At 47.7% G+C, this 25,342-nt stretch overlaps 4 protein-coding genes across 5 annotated transcripts in view; 1 reads left to right on the plus strand and 3 right to left on the minus strand.

The window, feature by feature from the left end:
- Positions 1-21: 21 nt before the first annotated feature.
- Positions 22-4,569, minus strand: LRRC73 (leucine rich repeat containing 73). The gene is made up of 6 exons (XM_081295315.1): positions 2,941-4,569; positions 2,248-2,408; positions 1,793-1,915; positions 1,254-1,354; positions 884-1,106; positions 22-736 (listed from the first exon to the last, which is right to left on the minus strand). Exons 1-6 carry the CDS (start codon positions 3,210-3,212, stop codon positions 666-668), a joined length of 951 nt encoding a protein of 316 aa, XP_081151441.1. The 5' UTR covers positions 3,213-4,569; the 3' UTR covers positions 22-665.
- Positions 4,570-5,374: 805 nt separating this feature from the next.
- On the minus strand, positions 5,375-10,022 carry YIPF3 (Yip1 domain family member 3). 2 transcript variants are annotated; one of them, XM_081295311.1, is made up of 9 exons: positions 9,882-10,022; positions 9,063-9,260; positions 8,582-8,688; positions 7,118-7,163; positions 6,888-6,980; positions 6,607-6,738; positions 6,296-6,409; positions 5,978-6,101; positions 5,375-5,855 (listed from the first exon to the last, which is right to left on the minus strand). In XM_081295311.1, the coding sequence occupies exons 1-9, from the start codon at positions 9,960-9,962 to the stop codon at positions 5,707-5,709; spliced, it is 1,044 nt and encodes a 347-aa protein (XP_081151437.1). In that variant the 5' UTR covers positions 9,963-10,022; the 3' UTR covers positions 5,375-5,706. The 2 variants fall into 2 exon arrangements, with proteins under 2 accessions (XP_081151437.1, XP_081151438.1); XM_081295312.1 differs by lacking the exon at positions 9,063-9,260 and having other exon boundaries at positions 9,882-10,018.
- Positions 10,023-10,203: 181 nt separating this feature from the next.
- On the plus strand, positions 10,204-14,058 carry POLR1C (RNA polymerase I and III subunit C). The gene is made up of 9 exons (XM_081295313.1): positions 10,204-10,335; positions 10,464-10,535; positions 11,931-12,038; positions 12,273-12,405; positions 12,688-12,807; positions 12,893-13,045; positions 13,212-13,361; positions 13,477-13,593; positions 13,742-14,058. The coding sequence occupies exons 1-9, from the start codon at positions 10,267-10,269 to the stop codon at positions 13,858-13,860; spliced, it is 1,041 nt and encodes a 346-aa protein (XP_081151439.1). The 5' UTR covers positions 10,204-10,266; the 3' UTR covers positions 13,861-14,058.
- A 182-nt stretch (positions 14,059-14,240) lies between these two features.
- The window catches only part of XPO5 (exportin 5), a 51,326-nt gene continuing 40,224 nt past the window's right edge, over positions 14,241-25,342 (minus strand). The window contains exons 21-32 of the mRNA XM_081295289.1: positions 24,895-24,995; positions 22,856-22,952; positions 21,834-21,970; positions 21,025-21,122; positions 20,197-20,243; positions 19,695-19,792; positions 18,975-19,037; positions 18,125-18,207; positions 17,481-17,588; positions 17,215-17,352; positions 16,879-17,043; positions 14,241-16,705 (exon numbers count right to left, since the gene is read on the minus strand). Of these exons, the coding sequence (XP_081151415.1) occupies positions 16,568-16,705; positions 16,879-17,043; positions 17,215-17,352; positions 17,481-17,588; positions 18,125-18,207; positions 18,975-19,037; positions 19,695-19,792; positions 20,197-20,243; positions 21,025-21,122; positions 21,834-21,970; positions 22,856-22,952; positions 24,895-24,995 (1,273 nt within the window). The 3' untranslated portion in view covers positions 14,241-16,567. The remainder of the gene's footprint in view (positions 16,706-16,878; positions 17,044-17,214; positions 17,353-17,480; positions 17,589-18,124; positions 18,208-18,974; positions 19,038-19,694; positions 19,793-20,196; positions 20,244-21,024; positions 21,123-21,833; positions 21,971-22,855; positions 22,953-24,894; positions 24,996-25,342) is intronic.

Here is a 25,342-nt window from a genome sequence, read left to right on the forward strand (position 1 = left end):
GAGTATTTTCATATTTTCAGACCTAGTTTTTTCCCTAGTCTTTGCCAGTGACTCCCCTTAACACATTCTGCCTGTGGTGTTCCTGGGCACAGAGCAGCAAGCAGCAGAAGGGGCACCCACAACCTTAGAGCCCCTGGATCTCCCCTCAGTAAGTAGGGTTCAGTCCAGCCCTGCTTTGGAAGTATTCTCTTCTTTTTTTTAGAATCTTCATGGAGCTTGTGATGTGTCACCCAGAATCCCAGGCCCTAGACCTGGGCTAGGCTTATTGGGAGAGTGTGCTGCCTGGTGCTTGGGCGGTGGGGTGATACTGCCCCCTAATGGTGCCTAGTGGTAGTTTGAGTTCCTCCCATCTCTGGGTCCCCAGTGACCACTGCCACACACCAGGTTGGGGAGTTTGTAAAATCTCTTCCGAGCCAGCGGGTTGCAGTCAAGAACTGCCAACAAGTCCAGAGGCCTTGCCCTGGTTTCAGCACCCCCACCCCCACCCCATAGCCATTGCCTAGTCACAGCTTCCAGAGCCTCCCAGTAGTGCCAGGAGCTGCCAGAGCCCCAAGCAACCCCTTTCCCCAACCTCCCAATCCCCAGACGTTCCACCCCCTGACATCTGGAGGAAGGTGCTGAGGACATAGACAAGTGTAATGATGTGCAGAAGCCCAAATGGAGAGTCACATCTCGGTTTCAGCCAACAGACTGTCCCCTAGTCCTGATGTCATTAGCACCATCTGAGAGCTGGGATCTGTGGAAAGGCAGAAGGGTGTTCAGATCATCACTTGTTCCTCAGTGGGGACCACACATAGAGGGGAGATGGCATAGGTTTCCACACCCACTCTCCTTGTCCCAAATCTCTTTCAGACTGGTTCTAATTAACCCTCTGGGTTCTTACCGCTGGGGCACATCCAGGAGCTGCTGCCCCTCTGGTGGGCAGCAGGCTCCCGTCCTCTCTCCCATTCCTGGGTGTCGCCAGTCCCTCCTGCCACCTCCTCTTCCTCTTCCCCCTCAGAGAGTAGGTCGCAGATTTGCTGCTGCAGCTCTGGGCTGATACTGTTCTCAGCCAACACTAGGCTCCGCAGAGCTGTGGGATAATTTTCTACCATGTCCAGCAGGGTCTGGGGGTGGGGAAGAGTATAGAAAAGGTTGAACACAGTTAAGACAGGTCCTCAGACCCAACCTGCCACCCCTTTGGTTATGTCCACAGACACACTAACCTCCACCCTGACCCTCTGGCCTGTCCCCAAAACATGAAGACTTCTCACCTGAGCTGACTGGTTCGTAAGCCCTGTACCCTCCAAATCTAAGACTTCTAGGGTGCGGCTGGAGGCTACAGCTACAGCTAGCATCCCTGCCACATGGTCACCTGGGGAGAAAGCACACATTCATGTACTCACACACAGGGATTAACCCTTTCTCCTGGTCAGCTCCCCCATTACACTAACAACCTTAGACCCAGATCCTGGCTAGGAGACCCTAATTGATAGTGGCCAAGAGTGTAGCATTGCGATTAATGAGTGAAGAGAGTGGGTGAAGGGGCGTAAAGGCTGGTTGGTGGGAAGACAGGAGGTGGCAGGAGTATGTAGAATACGTGCAGGGTGCTGACTGATGGTTTGCTCGACCTGTTGGTCATCTATTGCTCCACACAGGATTGCTCATCTACTACCAACTAGATCCTGGGGGGGGGGAGCTCTCCTTCCTCTTCCCTCCCCCAGTGTTGGGGCCACCATGGCAACTGGTGGTCACAGTTTCTTGGATAGTGCATGGGGCCCTGAGAACTGAAGGAAGTGGTCTTGAGACTCACCCAGGGGGTTGTAGTCCAGATTGAGGACGCGGACTTGGGAGCTGTGGGCCACAGCAATGGCGAGGCGGCTCCAGCCCTTAGGGGTGATGCCAGGGTTGGCGCTCAGCGTTAGCTCTTTCAAGCCTGGGCAACATTGTAATGAGAAGCCAGGATGGGGAGAATCAGTCTCTCATTCAGCCCCTTTCCTACCTCTGGGATATCCCTAGTGACTGGGGAGCCACTCCATCCCCAAACACAGAGCTCCAGAGCCAGTGAGGACCCATGCCTCCCCTGCCTGGCCCTGCCTGGATCCCTGAGTCTTCACCCTGCTCAGTGTTCAGCCCCATTTCCTGAGAGGAGTAAAAAAGACATTCTCAACCACACCCTTGGAGGACCACACCCCCTTCCCACTACATTTTTTTTTTTTTTTTTATCAAGGCCACACTAGCCTATGTCCTCAGTAGAACCCTGCTCACCGGACTTGGCCCCATCTGGGGGGAGGAGGCCACAGATGAGGTTGATAGCTTCATCACCCAGCATGCAGTCCCCGAGGTCGAGAGCCACGAGGGCAGGGTGGAGGGCCAGGGCTGGGTTCAGCAAGGCCAGCCCAGCATCTGTCAGAGGACTCCCATGCAGGCTGGGGGGTGAGGCAAGAGAGCAGTTATTGTAGTCATTAGCCTTATCTATTTGGGAAAGGGGCACCTCCCCTGAGAGGCCTGGTAAAGGAAGAATGAAAATTCTCAGTTGGAAGGCGAATTTGCTTGCTTTTCTGGGGCAGGGACTGGAATCCAGGACATTGCACAGGGTGGGGCATAGAAGGGATGTGGGTGTTGGACTGAATTCTTCTGTGGGCACGCAGGTAGTCTCCATGGGGGTATTCTTTCTTGGGAACTGAAGGGCTGCCCCCGTGAGGTAAATGCGGGTGGGGAGGTGGGGAGATATGACAGGCCCTGCCAGGAGGGGTTGGGTATCCCGTTTCGTGTGGGGCCGCCTGGGCAGAGATAAGGCATGTGCTTGAGGGATGGGCAGAAGGATGAGGTGTGTGTATAGGGGCGTAAAGGCTGGCTGGTGGCAAGTCAGGTACTAGAAAGTGGAGGAACAGGAGGTGGCAGGAGGAGTACGTGGAGGGGTGCAGTGCCCGGGACCCCCTTGCGAGGGGGCGCACTCACAAGAGGGACTGGATGGAGCGGTTGGTTCGCAGCGCCTCCGCCAGCTGCTTGATGCGGCTGGGGCTGGACACGACGCCTAGGTTAAGATTGAGCTGAGCGAGGGACGTGGCCCCGGCCAGGGCCCGGCAGATGCGGCCGAAGTCGCGGTCGCAGAGGCGGCAGCCGCGCAGGGAGAGCAGGCGCACGGCGTTGTCGCGCAGGCCGCGGCAGATGTCCCGCACCTCGGCGCCTGACAGCGGCTCCCCGGAAATCTGGATGGAGCTGGGCAGCATGGTACCGGCGGCTGGGCCGCCGGGGCCCGGGCCGGGGCCGGAGAGGAGGTTGGCCGGGTCGCGGGCGAGGCCGGGGCTGGGGCCGGGGCCGGGGCCCTGGCTGGGGTCGCGGACGGAGCGGGGGAGGAGGCGGAGGCAGAGGTGGAGGCGGCGGTGTAGGCGGCGGCGGCTGAGGCAGTGGCTGCAGCGGCGGCCGCAGAGGCGGAGAAGCGCGCCGGGGCCGGGACCAGGGCCGAGGCCGGGGCCGGGGCCGCCGCGGGCCGGACTGAGACCGAGCAGCGCTGGGGCGGGGGCGGACCGTGCCGTCCGTGTCTGGGCGGCGGGCCGGGGTGCGAGGTCAGGAGGCTGGGCAGGCGCTTCCTGGCGCTAGTTCTTGTTCCTCGCGGTTTCGGCGCCGGCGGCTCAGGGGCGTAGCCTCAGGACGTGTGGGACGGTCCCGGCTCGGAGGCCGCACCCGTTCCCTCCCTCTCTCTGGCCCTGTTCCCCCGGCCGCCCCGAGGGCCCAGCCGCCCCACTCGCAGGGAGAGCCCCAAGCGGGCGGCGGGCGGGCGGCAGCTCTAGCTTCAGCTCCTGCGCCCGAGCGGGCGGCGGGTTCCCAAGGCAACGGTCGCGTCACCGCACTCGCCCCGCCCCCTGCCCGGCCTGGTCCACGCCGGCCCACCAGGCTCCTGCACACCGGGTGGTTCCGGGCTAGGAGCTCGAGCGGAGAGACATTCTTCCACTGAATGTAGGGGCCAGACATCAGGCGGAAGGAAGGCATTGGGCAGAGGCCTGGGAAGGGCAGCCCTGTGTGTTTATATATATGGAGGCACATTACGTGGAGATGGCGTTTGGCTGTTACCGGACCCATCCTCCCATCTTTCCCCATTCAGGTCTAGACCCTTGGCACCCTCGTCAAGATCCTGGACACTCCCCTCTCCGGTAAGGAAGTCCCTAGGCCCTTTAATCCGTGCCTCGCCCCGCCCCCTTGCCCCAGTGACGCGAGGCGCAGCGTGCGTGGGGATTCCCGTCGGTGAGGACTTCCTCCGCCAGCTTCCCGTTAGACCCGCAGACTGGGAGAGGGCCCCAGGCGACAGCCGAACTGAACTACGGTGCCCTAACTGTCGCTACTGCGGATGCGGGACCCTGGTACCGCTCCATCCCCCGGCGTTGCGGTGTAGGGCGCTGCTGATGTCTTGAAGTTGTGTCTTTGAGAATGGGGCAGCCAAAATAAACTGGTGCCTGGATCAGCGACCCGGAATGGTGGCGGGAACTGCGTGAAGCCAGCTGGGGCACGATGCACAGTGCAAGTAGAATCTTGTCCACTGCTGATGGTGGTGAGGCCTCATTTGTCTAGCAGGGCAAATCAAGGGCACTTTTAAAATATATTTTAGTTGAAAATGGACCTTAATTTTATTTATTTGCAGTTTTGAGAATTGAGCCCAGTGCCTCACATATGCTAGGGAAGTGCTCTACCACTGAGTAGGACCCCAGCCCTCAAGGGCACTTCTGCTAGTTCCTTTGGAAAGATGCTGTTGTTCCAGGCTTACAAGAACAATGGCAATTTTTTTTTTAAAAAAGTAATATTACTATTGTGAAACCAAAGACACTACTCCCTCTGCTATCTACCTGAATTAAACAGAGCAGATCAAAGGGGTAGAGGGAATAGATGGTGCCATACTAGTTTTTTTTTTTTTTTTAAATGAATAATGGTACTCTTGAAGGAAGGAAGTGGAAGGCCAGAGGAAACTCCTGAAGGGAGCAGGCCAGCTTAAAACAGGGAACAGCTATGTTTAGCTTCAGATGTAAGCTCCATGGGAAAATAGCCCCACAAGGGCCCATGTGCACAAGGTCCTTGTAATGATACGGGATTTAGTCTGGATGTTTTTGTCTAGTTGCCATTGCTCCACTGGCTTGCCCAAAATGCTGCTGAGCTCAGACTTCATCTGATACTGTTTCATGAGGCTTAAGCCTCTTGTGGGCTCCTTGCCATTCCATGGGTCAGGAATCCCCTACCCTAGGGCAAGTTCCATGAACAGTCACTGACATCTAAGTAGTTAGGCCTGTCTCACCTTCATCCCTTTTGTGTGAGGGCATATAGAAGGGAACATGTGACTACTGATAATGAACAACAAGAACTTGTATAAGAAGTAGGGTGACAAGAGAACCACTGGAACAGTAACTGCAGTTCCAGACTTCAATCAATATTTTAATTACCAAGTCTATATTTAGCAAGACAAGAGGGGCACAGAAGTAGGAAGGGGTAGGTGGTATGGGGGCCTCAGAGGAGCTGACCCACTTTCTGCACTGGCTGCAGAGCTTTGCAGTCCTGGCCAGGATTTCCTGGCCTTGTGCCCTTCAGAAGCCCCAACAGGCATCAAAGAGGTACTTAAGCAGCTACAACTCAGTGGCAACTGCAGACCCCATCAGAGACCCATGTCACCAGTACTGTCCTTTAATCTTTCTCTGCTCCACAGTTGGGAGAGACAGGGCTGGCCAAGGATTTCAGGTGGGGTCAGTGTGACTGCAGGGTCACTGCAAGAGCCTTGGCTGTGGCATTGAGCACGGTGGTGGGAAGTCTGGCAGCAGGGATCCCAGCAGGGACATCCCTGGGAACTCTCTGCATAGGTGGGATGTTAGGGCCCTCCAGTGTGTCCAGGATCCCTGAAAAAAGGAAGAGGAAAGGTGAGTGCTACTGGGTCTAGTCCACAGGTTGCTTCATCTAGCCCCCAACCTTGGGCCACCATTCTGCCCCTCCCCCTCGTGTAGGCCCTCCTTCCACTTACCCTCTACCACCTTGTGGTAGGCAAAATGCAGATAAAGCAGGAATAGCATATGCAGGGCAGCCAGAGTGCCACAGAGGAGTAGCCGCTGGGTGGGGCCTACAGTCCGTGATACCAACACTGCCACCTAGGGCCACAGGAATACAGTTCAGAGGGTGTGGTTTCAAAGTGAGGGATGGGGGAATACACCTGCACCCAGGGCAGGATGGTTATGGGTCCTTCCTTTCCACTTAGAGCCCTCTGTGGAGTGCACAGCTCAGGCTGTCTCCCCCAACTCCCTGGGAGGACAACTCACCCATGGAAACCTCTTGCTCAGCTTACCATGCGCAGGGTGGACAGCCCACCCACCAGCAGCCAGAAGAGGTAGAAGAGGGCATGGAGGTGGATGTTATAAGTGATGAACAGGACAATGCAGTGCCCAAAGAGACCATAGCCCTGGAAAGAAGGGTGGTGAAGAGGAAAATCATTCAGTCTGGGCTGGCCTCTGACTCCTCAGGGGGGCCCTGGGAATAAATGCTCCACTGGCTTGCTCCTCTCATTCCAGGTCCAGAGCCTCCCAAGACCGATGCAGATCAAAGCCTTACTACTTTTTAAAAAATTGCCCTTGCCCACTACCATGCCTGGCTCCTTACCAGCAGTGCCAACATCTGGAGCATGGTGATCTGGGCGTTGCACAAGTAGGCCAGGAAGTAAATGAAGGACGAGACGCCCAGCCAGTAGCCAAAGCAGGTGCCAATGGCTGTGCCCATCAGGGTGCCTTCCCGCTGTAGGGTGAAGGTTCTACTCAGTCCTGGGAGACCTCTGATCTCAGCCTCACCCAGGGCCTGCTTCTGCCTCACTCCACCATCCTGTCCTTGGGCAGCTTTCAACCTACATCAGCCCCCCTTCTCCCAAAGTCCTCTGTTCAGCTTACAATAATGGTGTCAGATGTCTTCATCCCATGGAGGAGGATGGCAACCAGTGTAAACACCAGCATGAGAGGTCCATAAAGTTCACCAGCGATTTTCTGTCAAAATAGCAACTCACTCATTTTGGTGTATACAACGCCTCTTCTCTTTATACCTTCATAGGCTTGACTTAATGGTCCCACCCTTTGCCTTGGGTGCCTCCCCTGGCTCTCCAGACATGCTACCCCCTATTCACCTGGGGGAAGTTGACCATCTTGATAGGGATCATGGACTCCAGGAGCCTGGGAGAGGAGAGGAGAGATGAAAGCAGAGACAGCACTATTCTGTGAAGTTCTGGAGGATAAGGCCTGAACCTTCATCTCTCTATCTCCAAGGAATGGGGCCTGGCCCAGAGGACATGCTGGATGACAGGGGGAAAAAAGGGTAGTGAAGACAGTAATGAAGAAATCATTTCCTTGACCCTAAATATACTTTCAGGAAGGACAACCCTCTCTGAAAGCAAGCTGACTGGGTCTTGGGAGAGGACCTGACCATTTATCTACTTGACCATTTCCCCTTCAAAAGACAGGCAAACCTCAGAAGAGTACCCAGAATTCAGGGCTATGATGGTGAAGTCCTGGGAAGGGATTAGAAGGAATGGTATTACTACTGAAAAAAAGTGTGCCTCCTACCTCTTCCTACTTACCATCCCTCCAGGCAATGCTGAACATTTTCTTGAAAAATGTATTTGAAGTGATATAAAAATTCCACAGTAGGAATAAAAGTAGTCAATTCTCCACTGTCTTCTTAAGTGCCTGGCTCTTTATAAAATCTTGGGTTTTTAGTTAGATGATATTATTATTAATTTTGGCACTGGGGATTGAATTCAGGAGCACTTAACCACTGAGCCACTCCCCTGCCCTTTTACTTAGACAGGGTATCACTGAGTTGCTTAGGGCCTTGCTAAGTTCCTGAGGCTGGATTTGAACTTGCAATCCTTCTGCTCAGCCTCCTGAGCTGCTGGGATTGCAAGTGTGAGCCACCGTGCCTGGCTAGATATTACTTTTTATGTGAAGTCTGCCCTGTCCCATCCACCAGCCTACTCAGGCTTAGATGTCACATCTGTATGCCTTGATATAGCATAGGGATACTTTATTGTAACTGCCAGGATAGGCTGGGCACAGAACAAAAGCTTAATAATACTTGCTGAGTGGTCCTGGGTATTTAATAAACAATGGTCAAATTAAAGGATGAACAAAGAACCAAGCCAAGTTTAAATCCAGTTGTTGAGAAGTCATTTAGCAACTATACCCTGATATTCTGCTTTTCAAGCCTTCTGGTGCCAGGAAAAAAATAAAGACAGAGCCAGCTTTTGAGGATGGTCTCTGGAGAGACAGACACAGGAATGAGAATGTATTGCAGTGCTTAAGTACCATCTGTCAGAGGCAAGTACAGAGATCCATAGTGGCACCAGGTGAGAACAAACTGGGAGTGGATTAGGAATGCAGAACAAAGGAAGTGCTGGATGAGCCAGGTTTTGAGGGATGAGTAGTGTGCTAATGAAAAAAAGGAGGAAGGCAAAGTGTTATTACCATTATGTTCAGTGATGAAGTCATGAAGTGGGGGAGCCCACCAGAGTGTGGAACTTGGCATCTGGTTGTAGTTTGAAGGAAGGATTAGGTGTTAGGAGGGAAGCTTCTGTCAGGAAAAGAATCCTCACCTGCTTCGCACCTGGGCAGGCTCCACATCAAAGTAGGGTCTCAAGATGTCAATGTTGGCATATAAGCTGAAGGCCCTGGAGGCTTGTCTCTTCCCTGCCTGCCACATCTGAAGGGAGATGGGGGATGGGTATCATGAGACTTGTGATTCTAGACCCTGTTGCCTATTTTGTGGTGGGTTTCTTTTTCTTCCTTTTTTTTTTTTTTTTTTGGTACTGGGAATAGATCCCAGGGAAGCTTCACCACTGAACTACATCCCCAGTCTCTTATTTGAAGACCAGGTCTCATTAAGTTGTTGATGGTCCCATTAAATTGCTGAGGCTGGACTCAAGCTTGTGATCCTTTTACCTCAGCCTCCAGAGTCACTGAAATCACAGGTTAAGTGCCATTGCATCCAGTCTTTCTATTGGATTTTATCAACTGGAGAACATGGGATATACCTAGGTATACTTTTCCACCTGCCAGGGATTAAATCTTTCTTACTTGATCAGCCACCTGCCGGCTCAGCTGTCCCTTAAAGCCCTTCATGCCCAAGAACTCCCCATCTTCTTCTTCCACAGCAGCTGCATCTGCATCAACTTCTTCCTCACGCAGGCGCTGATGCAGCTCACCCATATCCTCGAAGCTGGAGCCTGAAGTATCATCCATGTTCTCCATGTCAATCACAGCTGAGCCCCCACCCTGTGAAGACAATGGCTCCTAGAGTGCAGGACCTTTCTGTTCTATCTGTTAGGTTCTCTGCTCATCCCAGGGTTTGGGGCTTAGTTCTTCCACTGCCCAGGGCATGGCTTGGAATCACTACAGATCATGCCACTCTTCTTCCCCCTCATTTGCCCTCATAACCCTTGGTTGCCTGCTTTTGGCATTCTTCTAGCCCGGGGAAACCTATTATTTTCATGCTTTCTCCTACCTTCCTTATAATAAAAGCCGCAAATGACTGCAAAAGTGACATTTATTTTATTTTACCCAAGTCCTGAACACAACTATGCACACTGTGTTTTTGGCGCGTGCCAGTGAACTCCATGCCCCGCCATGCTTGGCCTTGATCGACCTCCTAACTAGTCCGTAAGCGCACTTTTCCCTCGCTCCTCGGACCAGAGACCCGAGGCTCTCCGGATGTAGTACCGGTCTGGCCCTTTCAGGTCAGCACTATTACTACTGATTTTCGTGTGCAGGAAGACCCAAAGGAGACAAAAGATAATGCAAATGGAGAAGACTTCCAGGCCCCAAGAGAGAATCCCAATACTTCAGGACGGCTGCCGGCCCTGGGGTTGCTGGCAGCAAGAAATCTGAGGACATTACCTGGATGTTTTCTTCGAAGCCTCCCCATTCCGGGCCAGCTCCGTTTCGGGCGCTGCCGACCGGCGCCGCAGTAGTTGCCATGTCCCTCGAGGGCTCCCGTCGCTGAAGCCCGCGCTAGCCCTGTGCGCGTAGGAAGAGTAGGCGAGACGTGGGCCTGAGCGAGCGAGATGGCTTGGGAAGAGAAGGAAAGGTAGTATCAGCCGGAACGCAGAAAAGAGAAACCCGGATGTTTGGCCCAAACTAACTTCCGGAAGCTGGGGACGTGGACCGAGGTGGGGCAACGTCTCGCGATATTTAGTGATTTAGGAGGCGGAGGGTTGCCCCAGAAACCGAGGAGTACTACTGGAACGCACGCGCTCCTGAAAGTCTCGTGGAGAAACTCAAGATGGCGGCTGCCCAGGCGGTAGAGGAGATGCGGAATCGTGTGGTTTTAGGGGAGTTTGGGGTTCGCAATGTAAGTCTAATAGCATTGAGGTGAGGAGTAGGAATGAGAACGGAACAGGGATAGGGTGGGGATCGAAGTGGGGATGGACTTGGCTTCTCTGCAGTTTCGTGGACAGATGAGATTCCTTTTTACTCTAGGTTCATACCACTGACTTTCCTGGTAACTATGCCGGGTATGATGATGCCTGGGATCAGGACCGTTTCGAGAAGGTGAGTTGGGCCGAAGGTGTCTGGAGTGGGTATGAGGGCTGCTGGAACGTGTGATCTGAGGCAGCTTGTGATTCAGAAGCTGTTCTTGGGGATCGCTCCATTCATAGAACGTTTATTGAGCAATGTGTACAGGCCAAGTCAGACACGTTTCTAATCTGTTTTACGAGGAAGACGATGTTCTGTCTTGTTGGGGAGTAACGCACTTAAACAATTCTAGTTTAATGTAAATGCGGTTGATAGAACGGTGGGGATGGGGTGGCAGCATCCTGCAGAGGCGCTTAAGTCTAGACTGGGAAAGGGGACGGAGGTACGTTTTCATGAACGAAGTGACATCTGAATTGAGGCTCGAGTGAGTAAAAGCCGAGGACAGTAAAAGGTGAGGAGGGCAAGAGCTAACTTACAAAGGCAGATGTGAGATGGGCTGACAATGTCCTGGCTGGTCATTATTACTAGAAAGTGTGCTTGCAAGAGTGGTAGACAAGATTGGAGTGCGCCTTATCCACTATAGGTGATGGGGAGCTTTTGAGGAGTTCTTCAGGCATGATCAGATTTGCAACCGTTGATGGCTGTGCAGATTGAGTTTGAAGAGGATCATACCCAGCAAGCAGATCTGCTGGATTGTATAGGCAAGCTAAGAGTGAAGGCATGAATTTAAGACTGATGGTGGAAATAGAGCACTGGGGCCAAGGCAGGTAAATTTGTGATTGCTTTGATAAAATGACCTTCTGGCTTGAGGAATTGCTTTGATGGATGGTGGTATCATCTACTGAAATGGTTGGGGAACAGGAATGATGTCTTCAGTTTCCTGCATGTGGAGAAGCCAAGCAGGCCGGTAGATTGTTTGCAATTATATCAGAATTGAGAAAATTTGGGGACTTGTCTGAAGTAGTTGCTGAAACCCTGAATGTGATTGAGGTTATCTGGGAGAGAGATAAGACTCTGAGAAAAAGTAACATTTAAGGGGCAGGTGGAAGATAGTGAAATTAGAAGGAATCCTTAGGGAAGGAAGAAAACAATATTGGTGCTCAGAAACCAAGGAAACAAATTGAAAAAGGAGGGGATTTTTTTTTTTTTAATTAATAATGTCAAGTGCTACTAATAGTCAAGGAAAGGATTGCCTAGAATCAACTGGACTACACTGTATGGAAGTTTGTGTTTTTTAGGGTATCATCTGTGGATGGTTCAACTGGAAGCCATATTGCATAGGGTTTTCACTTAATGGAGGACAAAACCAAAACAACTTTTGAAGAAACTAAAGGATGGTTTGGGGGAGGATGAATATCTAATGAGAGTCATCTGGGTAGATGGAGATATTTGGATGAGGGAAGTATCCAGGGGAAAACAGAAGTATAAATAAGCAGGATTCACTTCTAACATTTTTTCCTGTCCCTCTAGAATTTCCGTGTGGACGTGGTACACATGGATGAAAACTCACTGGAGTTTGACATGGTGGGAATTGATGCAGCCATTGCCAATGCTTTTAGAAGAATTCTTTTAGCTGAGGTATTGGCAGGCATGGTGGCAAAACTGGGGTTGTGTGGGGAACTGTATTATTACCTTACTTGTAGAATTCTCAAGCTGTCCCTCCCCTTATTTCCCCTAGAACTGTGCTGAGATTTTCTTTTCCTTTGTAAATGTAAATTTCATTAAGCATTCTTCTAGGAAGGGTTCTCTATCTTAGGAAGTAGGAAGTTGTCTGTTGTACAGGTGATTTTTTTTTTTTTTTTCCTTGAGCAGGTACCAACAATGGCTGTGGAAAAAGTCCTGGTATACAACAACACGTCCATTGTTCAGGATGAGATCCTTGCACACCGCCTGGGGCTCATTCCCATTCTTGCTGATCCTCGTCTTTTTGAATATCGGAACCAAGGTGAGGGTTTGAGAAAATGAAATTTTGGGAGAGTTGGAACTGGCTCTCTTGAATAACCTAGAATTAGACTGCCTAGGTTCAAATCCTAGACTGATTACTGTATGACCTTGGGCAAATTACTCATCTTTGGGTAACATCAGTTTTCAACTGAAGACACTTGCCCTTGCCTTCCAAAGTTTGTCAAGAGGATTAATATGAAAAGTGTGTGTAAATCCTGTAGCATAATACCCGATACTCTTAGCTGTTCAGTAGTAAAAAGAGCTGCCTCCTCCATTTGTTCAGGAGATGAAGAAGGCACAGAGATAGACACACTGCAATTTCGGCTCCAGGTCAGATGTACGCGGAATCCCCATGCTGCTAAAGATTCCTCTGACCCCAATGAACTCTATGTGAACCACAAAGGTGAGCCAGTAGGGTGAGGAAGAGGACCCACCTGCTGGTGGGTTCTGGTTTCAGTGGCTGGGGTCTTCTGACGTGTTTTCTTTAGTATATACCAGGCATATGACATGGGTCCCCTTGGGGAACCAGGCTGACGTCTTTCCAGAAGGCACTATCCGCCCAGTACATGATGATATCCTCATTGCTCAGCTGCGGCCTGGCCAGGAGATTGATCTGCTAATGCACTGTGTCAAGGGCATTGGTGAGAACCCTATGGGCCTACCCTGGGTTTGATTATAGTGGCACAAAGTGTGACGGGAACTGAGCTGAGATGTTGCTGACAGGCAGAAAGTCAATAGGTTTGTCTTATCAGTGGTTTAGGAGAATGAAGAAAGGTTTCTGAAAACTGATTCTCCTCAACATTCCAGGAAAAGATCATGCCAAATTTTCACCAGTGGCAACAGCTAGTTACAGGCTTCTGCCAGACATCACTCTACTTGAACCTGTGGAAGGGGAGGCAGCTGAGGAACTGAGCCAGTGCTTTTCACCTGGTGTTATTGAAGTACAAGAAGTGCAAGGTATGGTGTTTGGGATGCTGTTCAGATGAGGAGCTATTTTCTTTTGAAACTGACAAAAAGAAATAAAAGCTTTGGACCCTAATAGACAAAGTATGACAGGATTTGTTTTCATTAGGTAAAAAGGTGGCCAGAGTTGCCAATCCCCGGCTGGATACCTTTAGCAGGGAAATCTTTCGGAATGAGAAGCTAAAGAAGGTTGTGCGGCTTGCCCGTGTTCGAGATCATTACATCTGTAAGAACTGGTGGAGTGTATGCCTGTGGATACTTTTTATTGCTATAGCTTCCTTTCAGAGTCCATATGTGGAATTTAGAAATAATTTATAACAGCTTCCTACAGAAAAGTCCTGCCTGGGCTGAAGTAGTGTTTCTTTGGTTCCCAGTTTCTGTAGAGTCAACTGGAGTGTTGCCACCAGATGTGCTGGTGAGTGAAGCTATCAAAGTATTGATGGGCAAGTGCCGGCGCTTCTTGGATGAACTAGATGCAGTTCAGATGGACTGAGGTTTGGACCAGAAATACTGGGATACTGTATGGAGTTGGATGCTCCTGGGTTCTGACCTGCCCCAAGGGGACTACTACACTCAGTGTGACTAGAGGTCTAATTCCAGCTTTATTTTCCATCAATACATTTTGTTAAATGTGCTACAGAATGAGACTTTATGCCTTTGTAAGGCCTTTGATGTAAATAAATTCATGTCCAAACAAAATCTTTTAAGACTACTTCTTGGAGTCTCAAGGTATGGGGCCTCATCTCAGAACAGGTTTGGTATTTAGCAGTCAAGAACATTGGATTCACTGCCAATGTCAGTGTAAGTTAAGGCCAAGTTTTTTTTTTTTTTTTTTTTTTTGGTAGTACTGGAGATTGAACCTGGGGCCTTGAGTGTGCTAAGCAGGCACTTTACCACTGAATTACATTCCCAGCCCTTGAAGCCCAGTCCTTTTAGAAACTTCCTGCTGGGCAGACCTGTAGCAGCTCTCCAGAATGAGGCAGGAGGATTGTGAGTTCACAGCCAGCCTTAGCACAAGTGAGGTGCTAAGCAATTCAATAAGACCCTGACTCTAATTAAAATACAAAATAAGGCTGGGGGGTGTGAGTCAGTGGCCAAGTGCTCCTGAATTCAATCCCCAGTACCAAAAATGCCAAACTGAGGTGCTTTCTGCGGGCACAGTCAAACCTTCTGTACAGAAGGAACCAGAGTGAATATGCCAAATTTACCTATGTCCTGGATTACCAGGCAAATTCCTTACAGAAAAAAGGGTTGTCCATAGCAGTTCAACTGAACTATGTTGATCTATAAAAACAAAAACCAGGGTCAGGCCCAGTAGCCACACAGGAAAGGGAATGGTGCCTAGAGGTAGTCTAGAAAAAGACAGTTTCCTAATTGGCATAATGTTTCAGAAAGCTTAATGATAGACCCATCAGTCACAATTTTCTTCCTGTCTAGTTCCCCCTACAGGTTGCTCAATGAAGATGTTAACCCTGGAACATGTCACTGGTTTAAAGACCAATTTGAAAAAGGCAGATAGGGCCCTTTCTGTATGAAATTGAGATTTTTACTGACATGCAGATGTGCTTTAGAGTTAAACATTTCTACAAAAAGGTTCTATAAACAATAGAAAATTCCTAGCATGAAGTCACAGAATGTTAAAAATATTACAACATAATAAATACAACTGTACCCTCCACAGCCCCAACCAAATTGAGTAGGCAGCGATCAGTTTGGAGGGAGATATTCTTTGAGATCACCTTCACAATCAATAGAAGCCCAAAGCACCTTGCAGAAAAAGGGAACAGACTTGTGCAACAGAGACACCATGTGACACTCTTTTAAGTTCCATTTTCCCAGCTTTGCTTCTCTCCAACCTTGTAGTGCCTGTGACCTGCACCAGCTAAAAGCTGCAGGCTTCTGTCTACTCTCTCACTGAAACCCTAATTTGTGAACTGGATGGATGGCAGGCCTGTCCTGTGCAGAGCACATAGGCATTCTGCTTTCTATATGAATCAAGGCTGCCTTGTGATAATTACTTCAGGGGGTGGGTCCCATATCCACATTTCCCTCTGCTTCCAGGGCCTTCCAGTGACCTCTAGGATGGACTCAGTACAGGTTGTGATAGATACAACTTTTTTTTTTTTTTTTTTGGTACTGGAGATTGAACCTGGAGTGCTTTACCACTACGCCACATTCCCAGTCCTTTTTTCCCCAATTTTAAGACAGGGCTAGCCTCAAACATGTGATCCTTCTGCCTCAGACTGCTGGGATTACAGGCACACACCACCCCACCTATGTATTCTTTTGGAAATGACCCTTGAGAAAAGCAACCAGGGGCATGTAAGACCACGAGATTTTTAAAGGCACCTGGGACTCAGCTAGTCCTAGAAGGAGACCAGTGGCTTTGCTAGCTGCTTGTCACAGATGTTAAGTCTAGATGATCTGGATTATCCTTGGATGACAATGGTGTCATGTGACACTGAATATGGTACTGTGGCTCTAATGCCTGAGTAGACCCTGACACTGCAGAAACCCTTGAGTCAGGGTCATTTATGAAAGGGCGAGATGTGTGAGCTTAAGGGGGGATATTAGCACTAAACCTTACCCAGCCTTGGTTCCTGGAGATACTACACTTGATATTGTGCCCAGACTTTAGTAGTAGCCTGTACTATGGATCCCATTGGATGACCAGATTCTTGATCAAAACAAAGGTGAGAACTGGCCAAATTCAGCTCAGTACTTAGCACCTAAACCAGACATGCCACTGGGTGTGTGGAAGGGTCCCTGCTAGCCCAGCAGCAAGGGGCTTTGGGATGCAGTGGTCCAGGAGAAGCTCTCCGGCACAAGTGGTTGAGGGCTGAGCCCTGGCTAGGCACAGCACCCCTCCTTCCCATTTGCTTGGGTATGCTGCATAGGGGTGGGAGGGCTTAGGGAGAAGGGCTGCTCTGCTCTAGCTCTTCTTGAAAAATGCCAAAACTCCCAAATAGGATAGGAACATCTTGACAGAATGGCGTAAGCCCTGACTCCCTTTCTTGATAAGTAGAATAACTTGTGGCCCTGCACAGGGCCCACTCTTCTTCAGCTGCAGACCTGGATCTGTCTCCAGGCTGACCATGGTGGAAAGTGAGGTGGCAGTGCAAGAGGGGCCTAGAGATCAGCTATGAAGGGGAAAGAAGAGATGACAATAAAGGCCGAGGAAGGATGCCCAGGAGCTTGATTCATGGTTCAAAGATGGTGGCCAGGCTGCCCCCCTCATTGTCCAGCACCTCTGTCTCCAGCATTGGCTTTGTTTTTTTGAAAAGCGAGGGAAGATTCTTAATGTGAACTTCTTTTCGGAATTGCTCTCCCAAGGGTTTCTGTAGAAAACAAATGAGAAAAGACTAATGCTGGGCCTGGATAGTGGGTTAGAGAACATCCCACCATAGTGGTCAATGACTACAGTTGGATTATGGTTACCTACACATGTGGTCTAAGAAGACCACAAACAACCTTGTAAGGTTGGGAATACTGATGGAGGTGCATAACCTACCCCGATGCAACCAGCAATGAGGCGTTTGAATTGGTCCTTCCGTCTCTTGTCAGCCACTTTCTGTAGGGAGGGGTTCAAAAGTTTGCAGTCAAACTGGTCCAGAGAGTCCTTCTGTATTTCTGGAATTTGTTCCATCACAGCTCTGATCTCCAAGTACCTGGGGCGCTAAAAAGTGGGGATAAACTCAATTGATGTAAGTTTGGACCCTGCTACCCCATCACAATGGCAACACTAGCAATTTGGCAGATATCTACTTTTAGGATAAGGCCCACAATCCTGGAAATAGGCTGAGTGAAAAAGCCACAGATGCCTTGTCCCCATGCTCTTGCCACTCACCAGTGCCTCATATATCTGGAATGCCAGGTGGACCAGGGAAGCCATGCACCCGTCATGCTGCCCATGTGTCTGTAAACCTTTCAGCACACTGGTGAAAAGCCACGTGACGGCATCTGCGAGCAGTGTCCCTGACAGCACCTGGGGAGACAGCTGTGCTCAGGGCCTTCTCTGAAGGTCCCAACTCCCCAATTCTTCCAACTGATTCAGTCAATCTGCTTGACCCACACCTTATGTGATAGTCAGGGAAAAGGAGTGATTAAACATACTTGTTTGAGGAGAGGCCAGCAGAGCTGTGTGGTTGTCCTCTGACAGGAGAGCGTATCCTTCCAAGACAGTGAATTGAAGGCTGTGATTAACAGTGCTGTGCAAACATCCTGAACAGGAAAGGAAGGATTAATATGGGAAAATAAGCACAAATTCTTAGACTTTTTATACATCAGGAGCTGTTTTTTTTTTTTTTTTTGGGGGGGGGGGTTTTGTGTACGGGGGTGGGCTACTAGGGATTAAACCCGAACCTGGGTGGCTTAACCACTGAGCCACATCTCTAGCCTTTTTATTTTTTGAGAGAGGGTCTCACCATGTTGCTTAGGGCCTCACACTAAATAGCTGAGGCTAGCCTCCTGCCTCAGTTCCCTGAATTGCAGGGATTAGATTATAGTCATGTACCATCATGCCCAGGAGTTAAAATTTTTAATAGGTAATCAGGAAAATATCGAAGCTTTACTGGGTTTTATTTTTGCTTATCAGGCAGTCAAAAAGAAAATGACAATATGGGAGATGTAGTGTAAGACAGAGACAAAACCTTAAGCCTGGGGGAGGCTTAACACAGGAATTTTGAAACAATATGCCTATTTTTCTGAGAGCTTTAACCCAGGGTGAGACAGTGGCATCACCTATCCCCTCCACCCACCTCATGCTTCATCAGACATTTTCCCAGGTCTGTAAGCTCCGCCATAGCTGAAGGGGTTACCTCTGTGGCCATCATCTCTTCATCTGTAAGCAGAGCAGAATGTTAAGCTCCATCTTTTCACAACACAGAAGAATTATCCTGTTCTGACAGAAGCCCAAAAAGCAAAGTTGAGTGTACTGGACTGGCTGATGCTTAGTATTAGGTCACCCTCACCCCAGATGGAAGGATAAAAAAGCCCAAGCCCATGGCAGGTCTGGAGATGCGTCTAGCTGTGCATGTGAGAAACTAGGGAACTGCTGGGCAGTAACCTAAGCTGCAGATGCTGAAGATCTTTATTGTTGAACAACATGTAAGCACCCACTGTGAAAGGCACTGATTTAGTTGTTGGGGATAAAAAAGGAATAGGATAGAGTCCCCTCCCTAATGGGAATTTACATTCTCATCAGGGAGACAGGTTATAAATGAACACATAAAACACAAAGATAGGTAGTGAGAAATGCCATAAAAAATACAGGATGGCCGGGTTTGCTATTTTTGATAATCTGATCACAGAAGACTTTGAAGAGGTAACATCTGAGCAGAGACATAAGTGAAATAAGAAAAGTGGCCATGTATACAACTGGAAGAAAATAACTTTTGATAGAGGAAACAATAAGTGCAAAAGGCTCTGCAATTGGATTACGCTGGAGAAAATACAGCACAAACGCTGGCACAGATTGAGTTAATGATTACATTTCATTCTCATCAACTTACTAGGGAAACAGTTTATACAGGGACTGAACTGGTTCCAAAGAACAATACTTAGGAGTCTAAGAGCAGACCTTTGAGATCAGGCAATAGGTTCACTTACCATCTCCATCTGCAGGGGGAGCAGTACTGTGGTCAGCACCTTTCTTTGATACACAGCAAACCGCTGAAGCAAGAAAGCAGGGGTTAATGGGTGAAGGGAGGGTTATATCTTACCACTGGACAACAGTTACCACTGGTCCCAAACTGTCTCTGGCCAGGTGAAGAGGGGAAGAAATAGGGTCCAAGGCACAAAAATCAGATTTACCAAGAGAAACAGGCATTCTTACGAATTTGTTTCTCTACCCAGAGTATGTTCTGGTCCCCTTTCAAATCCAATCATCTGAGAATAAGTGATAAGGATAGACAACTGATGATACATCCTTGGCCAAAACTTTGGATCACCAATAAATCAAACGATCAACTACTACTGTTTCCTTCAACATTTCCAAAAAATGGAAAAGAAAGTTAACAACCTATAAAATTTTCCCTATTTCGACAAAGTTAGGAAGTTATTCCTAACATTAATCCAAATTCCTCCTATTTTAAACCACTTCTTCATATTTTGGACTTGGTATGTTCAATTCACAATTCATAAAATGTCCTTAGGTTGACTTAAGGACTAGCTAGCTTCTATCTAGCTAGTCATTTCTTACCAACCTGTCAGTATTGCTGCAAACCTGAATCTTTGCATCAACCTAGCCTTCATGGGGATGGTTGAGTGAGGAATTCTTTTTCCAGGAAAATTCTCCTCTACTACCCCTGGTTCCCACATGCCACTTACTGATTAGGTCCATGACTTCTCGGGTTAACATCCTCACCAGTTGTTCCTCCAGCATTTCTTGAGACTCTGGGTTTTCCTCCACAGTTTCATCTTCTCCACTGCCAAAAACAAGACAGCCAAGTTCCTTAGGATTGTAAAGAGGGAAGGACAAAGCAAGCAGGGATCTTCTCCAGACCTTCTGTGCCCACTTCCTTCTCCTGGATCCCTTTGGGTCTGTGTTCTATGAACATGTTGGGAATGGACAGCAGTGACCCACTGAGGGACATTATTATTATTACTTGTGACTCTGTCCAATTAGAGGATTCAGGATGATCAAAATCCTAAGTAGCTAAGGTAAAGGGATGGTCTCAACCTATCCAGACAAACGATCTACCACCTAGGCTGAGAATGACCATAACCCACTGCTATTTTAGATCTGGGTCAACAGAATCCCTGCCCTTTTTGTTTCCCTACCCAAACCTAGCTTCCAGTTTACCCCTCAAGGAGTATGGGTATTCCTTACCATAGTAGGCTCCTCTGATTGATGACTTGCCATTTCTGGGAAAGCCTCTGGGAAAACACAAAGGATGTTAGTACTAAGGCTGGGGAGGGCCTTGGAACACACAAAATCTAAATTCTACTTTTTTTTTTTCTATACTAGGGATTGAACCCAGGGGTGCTTTACCACTGAGTTATACCCTTAGTCTTCTTTATATTTTATTTTGAGTCAGGGTCTCACCAAGTTGCTGAGGCTAGCCTCAAACTTGTGATTCTCTTGCATCAGCCCCCTCCCCCACAAGTTACTGGGATTTAGGCATGTACCATTGTGCCTCACTACAAAGTATTCTTTTTAACACATTTAGCCAAGGATGATTCTAGTACTATGGTAGAGACCCCCCCCCCCCCCCCCGCCATAAGGTTAAAGAACCAAATATGGTTTCTGTAACCTCTCTTCTTCATGATGAGGGCAGCCTATCAAACATCTTTATTTAGAAAAGATTAACATTATTTTTGGAATTCCTGGGCTTCTGGACACCTGTTCTCTGTCCAGCAGGCCTTCTTGCTGAATTCCAGGGTAAGAGTCCCAGATGCAGAGGAAGCATTTCCCTAACCACCTCTCCTCAGTTAATAGGCAGTCAGAAGCAGAATCTGCATCATGGGCAACTAAGTCAGTCTATTACTCTGATGGCTGCTCAATCCATTTCAGCAACAACAGTCCACTGTGGTAGGAGCTCTGTGCAGCCTGACAGGGCTAGGAAACATTTTTAAGGCGCTCCTAACTGGTAAGGCTCAGGAGTGGCCACACATCCCAAGAGTACTCTTTGCCCTCTTTTCCTGACCTATCTCTTACCATGTGGAGGTAGGTGAAAAGAGGTCCAAGGATGGGAGATACCAGGGCTTCATAGTGCTCTGGGGCACAGAAGAGCACCAGAGGCTTCACAAACACCCGTGCTGAAATAGGTTAAGAAGTTTTGGCACATGAGCTCAAACCTGCGAGGCAGTGGGTTGCACCCCTAAAGTACGTACTATGCCAAGAACATAATAAGGAGAAGTGTTAAGTTTGATCCCCAGTAGTGCAGTGAACAAAACGGGAAAAAAAAGCTTCATGCTCTCCTAAAATCCTAAGCTGCATTGATACTCAATTTCATTATGTTTTTAGTTTAAATGTTCTTTCTGTCCCAACTGGGTTAACCAAAAGGAAGGATGGGGGGAAAAAAAGGTAAGGACGTCCTTGTAATAAAACTTCATCATTCTTATAACTTTAGGGGAGAAATACAACAACATAAAAAAGGGACTGGCTGGGTGTGGTGGTGCACACCTATAATCCCAGCTACTTGGGAGGTTAGCTTGAGCCCAGGAGTTCAAGGACAGCCTGGGCAACATAGGGAGACCCTGTCTTAAAGAAAAAATAAATAAATAAAAGGAAGCACCTGACAAGAAATGGGAAGGGAAAGATTTACCCCCAAGGAAAAACTCCCAAGACAGAGAGAGCTTTTAAGATCCCCTTGGACACCTTCATATTTTTCTTGCTATTTACTTAAATCTTTCTTTCTTTAATAAGATTATGACGCACTTAGATAATCACATCTCTTCCTTGCAATTGCTTTGGTTCCTGTCTCCAATTTTCTGACTTGTATCTAGGGACTTTTGAAAGGATATGAAGCATGGGTCTGAGTCGGTAGTCAGGAATATTGTTCAAGTTGACGAAGGCTGAACCAAGGAGCTGGGTGGCAAGATCCTCCACGGTGTAGAAATCTTGTTGCATGGAAGGGCCTGCCTTCCCTAGGATATGGAAACTGTAAGGCAAAATCATTGGCAATGACAAATGCAGGATCTGTTATTGTCAGTAATGACTGCACCAAGAATTTCATTTTTAATACAGTTAGATTTCTAGTAGAAGAGCAGTTGTATTTATTCCTTAAGACCTGACATGTGCGAGGCGAGCGCTCTACCGCTGAGGCACAACCCCAGCCCCTAGACTGAATCTTTCATCAAAAAGTGAAAATAGGGCTGGGGCTGTGTCTCAATAGTACGCACTTGTCTGGCATGTGTGAGATACTGGGTTCGATTCTCAGCACCACATATAAATAAATAAAATAAAGGTCTATCAACAACTTAAAAAAAAAAAAAAGTGAGAATAACTCCCCCCTCACACTCCCTGCAAGGAAGCAACTCAAAAGCAGACCCAGCATCCATTAAAAGACAGATGTTGGTAGCCAAAATCAACAGTAGCCTCATTACTATTAAATTGTGGAGTTAATAATGGAGGGACTCAATTGTCTGTGGATTAGACAAGTGGTTTGGTGTGTTTGAGAGTCCCATCCCACAATCAGGACCCATAGACAAAATCCTGTTGACAAGTAGACTGTACAAAGTGAGGGGTCTAAGCAAATGCAACCCCACCAATCTATCTTCTACTTGGGTCTCACCATTTTATCTCACCAGAAGCATAGATATGTTAGGCATTAAACATCAACTCATGGTTAGGACCATGAGGCTTGTGTGACAGGAAAAGCTGGCTGTTCATTTTGATTCAACAACAGAATCATTAATTTCCCTTCAAATTCTTGCCATACCTTACCTATACTCTAGAATTCTAGATCAGAGGTCTAACCCATCGCCATTCCTATAAAATTAATGTTTCAGGAAGAGAACATAGAGAGACAGCATTGGTTCCTTACCAGTTTTCATAAAGGGTGCTGAAGAAACGCTGCATTCTTTCCAAGACTGTTTTATAGACAGGATAGTCATTGAGTTCCAAGAGAGGTTGAGGTAATCCTATAGAGAAAAATGGGCCAGGAACATGCTACTCCATTACCAGGAGTCTTAAATAGCCAACACCCTACAGCAAGCATTGGAGGTGCTAAGAGCTTTCCTAAGGGTAGGTGATTATTTACACTCTCCTGGTAGGAAAAGGTAGATGCTATTTAAGTACACAGGACTTGGTTTTCCCAGATGGGTCTGGCAACAAAACACACAGTGACAATGCAAAGGGATCTCTCTGTAAAACACTGGGTTGACTGCCCACCCCACGCTGGGGAACCCCCTTTTTCAAGCAAAAATCTTATGCAAAAGCCCAAAATGTACAGCAAAAAAAAAAAAAAAAAAATCCATTTACCTTGGTATAACAACTGCCTTTAATGATAAGCAGCAGCAGTTTTATATTTCAAGTCATAGCCAGAAGCTACCAGAGGGAAGCTTCACCCAGAATTTGTCCACTCTACTCTATCTGGCATGATTTTTATAGCAGGAGTCCCTGGCTTAACTTGTGTAGTAGAATAGTGTGTCTGTGTGTGGGGTGGGGTGTGTGTGATGTAAAAGCTTATTTTTATATTAATGGCAATATATCTTAAAAGTTCTACTCTAACTAATACCTGCAGAACAGACCTTAAGTGTGGTGGAACCTAGGGGAAAAAAATCTAGAACAGACATCTGGCCAAGGCAAATAGATAATGAACTCTTGAAAAACAAAGTAACATCATTTCTTTGGTCACTTCACAGCCGAGGAATACTCATTGATTACTTGACCACAACCAGACTCAAGGAGGGGTTATGGCTGGGAACAAAGAGAGACTGTGAAGGCTGTGATGGTGACCCAGCCTGAAGCTTCAGAAATAGGCTCAAGGTTCATACAATTCTGATACCTCTGACTCTAATTTCTAACCACATTCCCAGATTTGCTCTGTGTCCAGCTATGAGTTATCCGTCTCTACCTCCTAGACATACCAAGCTCTTTCCTGACTGCCTCAGGCTCTTGCACTGCATTGTCTATCTGGAATGTCCAGCATCTCCTCTCGACCCATCCAAGTTAGCTCCAACTCATCTTTCAGAAACAATGGGAAGCAACTTCTGAATTCCCTGAAGACTGGGTTAGGTCTCCCAATAAACACTCTCAAAAAGCCCTGCTACTTTCCTTCATAGTAAATATCACAATTATAACTGTATAGCTAGATTTATGCTAATGTGCTGATGCTGAAAATGAGTTGAAGTAATATCCTAATTAAGGTAACAAGTGGGAAGCATGGTTTCGAATCTATTCTTAAAAAATTTTTGATTATAAGGATGGATTGTGGCTCAGCGATAGAACACTCGCCTAGCACATGCAAGGCACTGGGTTCGATCCTCAGCACCATGTGAAAAACAAATAAGTAAATAAAGGTATTAAAAATTGTTTTTTCAATTATAGCCGGGCGAGGAGGCGCATACCTGTAATCCCAGCACCTTGGGAGGCTGAGGCAAGTAGGATGCCTTATCTCTAAATAAAATCAAAAAAAGGCGGGGGATGTGTCTCAGTGGTTAACTGCCCTGGGTACAAAAAATGAAAAACAATTTTTTTGATTATACATTAAGTGTGTGTGTGTGTGTGTGTGTGTGTGTGTGTGTGTGTGTGTGTATGTGAAAGGCAGGAAAGTATACTAACATCTTTTGGGTTAAAGGCCATGGTACTTATAAAACTGACAATTTCCTGCTAGCTAAATTGAAAGAGGAAAAAAAAGAAAAAAGAAAAGAAAATATTGCCTGTGAAGATCTCTATGTATCTCTATATACATGAATATACTTGGTCTTGTACAGCCTGCAGGAACTCCACCAATGCATTTTTGAACAAATAATAGGTGGTCAAGGTAGTGTCAGATAGTGATACATAAGGTACACTGAAGCTGCTTCAGGACCCCATTACAGACAAGATGAACTTGGTAGGGGAAAGGGTTAGATTTCTTACCTAAAATAGCAGACTTTTCCGCTTCAAGCATATCCAAAGCCTTAGTGAAAGGCTCTGCCATTTTGGCTAGCATTTCTGGTGCATACAAAGTATTGTGGGTTCTGAAAGAAACAGGGTGCAATGTGAATATTTCCTAGTCTATTGCAAAAGAGAAGTGGAGTTCACCTTGTAGATCCCCCAGTGACACTTCTCCATTGGGGTTAAAAAATAGAAAGTAGGAACACTTGGGTGTCCCAGGGAGAAGGGTACCGATTTGAAGCTATTAATTGCAGACATATAGTATACATCACCTAAGACATATTAACATAAGAACCAAAACCTGAGACAGCAGGACAATATGAAAGCTGAAACTTGAAAGCCTACTTCTTTTAAATCCAAGATGATCCTCTGGCATTTTCAGATTTTCTGATGAGCAGCAGATGAAATTTTAGTGACACTGTAGGTTCAT

This window comes from Spermophilus citellus, assembly GCF_964194105.1.
Source record: "Spermophilus citellus genome assembly, chromosome: 5".
In the NCBI taxonomy this organism is placed as follows: domain Eukaryota; kingdom Metazoa; phylum Chordata; class Mammalia; order Rodentia; family Sciuridae; genus Spermophilus; species Spermophilus citellus.

Bases quoted from the DNA above. Each gene is read 5' to 3' on its own strand.
- LRRC73 (XM_081295315.1), bottom strand. From the start codon at position 3,212: ATGCTGCCCAGCTCCATCCAGATTTCCGGGGAGCCGCTGTCAGGCGCC. The intron at 2,409-2,940 runs GTGAGTGCGCCC...CTCACCCCCCAG, and splicing joins CGCTCCATCCAGTCCCTCTT to CCTGCATGGGAGTCCTCTGA. The intron at 1,107-1,253 runs GTGAGAAGTCTT...CCCCACCCCCAG, and splicing joins TTACGAACCAGTCAGCTCAG to ACCCTGCTGGACATGGTAGA.
- YIPF3 (XM_081295311.1), bottom strand. From the start codon at position 9,962: ATGGCAACTACTGCGGCGCCGGTCGGCAGCGCCCGAAACGGAGCTGGC. The intron at 9,261-9,881 runs GTAATGTCCTCA...TTGTCTTCACAG, and splicing joins GCTTCGAAGAAAACATCCAG to GGTGGGGGCTCAGCTGTGAT. The intron at 7,164-8,581 runs GTGAGGATTCTT...CTCCTCTCCCAG, and splicing joins CCTGCCCAGGTGCGAAGCAG to GCTCCTGGAGTCCATGATCC.
- POLR1C (XM_081295313.1), top strand. From the start codon at position 10,267: ATGGCGGCTGCCCAGGCGGTAGAGGAGATGCGGAATCGTGTGGTTTTA. The intron at 10,536-11,930 runs GTGAGTTGGGCC...CTGTCCCTCTAG, and splicing joins ATCAGGACCGTTTCGAGAAG to AATTTCCGTGTGGACGTGGT. The intron at 13,046-13,211 runs GTGAGAACCCTA...TCAACATTCCAG, and splicing joins GCACTGTGTCAAGGGCATTG to GAAAAGATCATGCCAAATTT.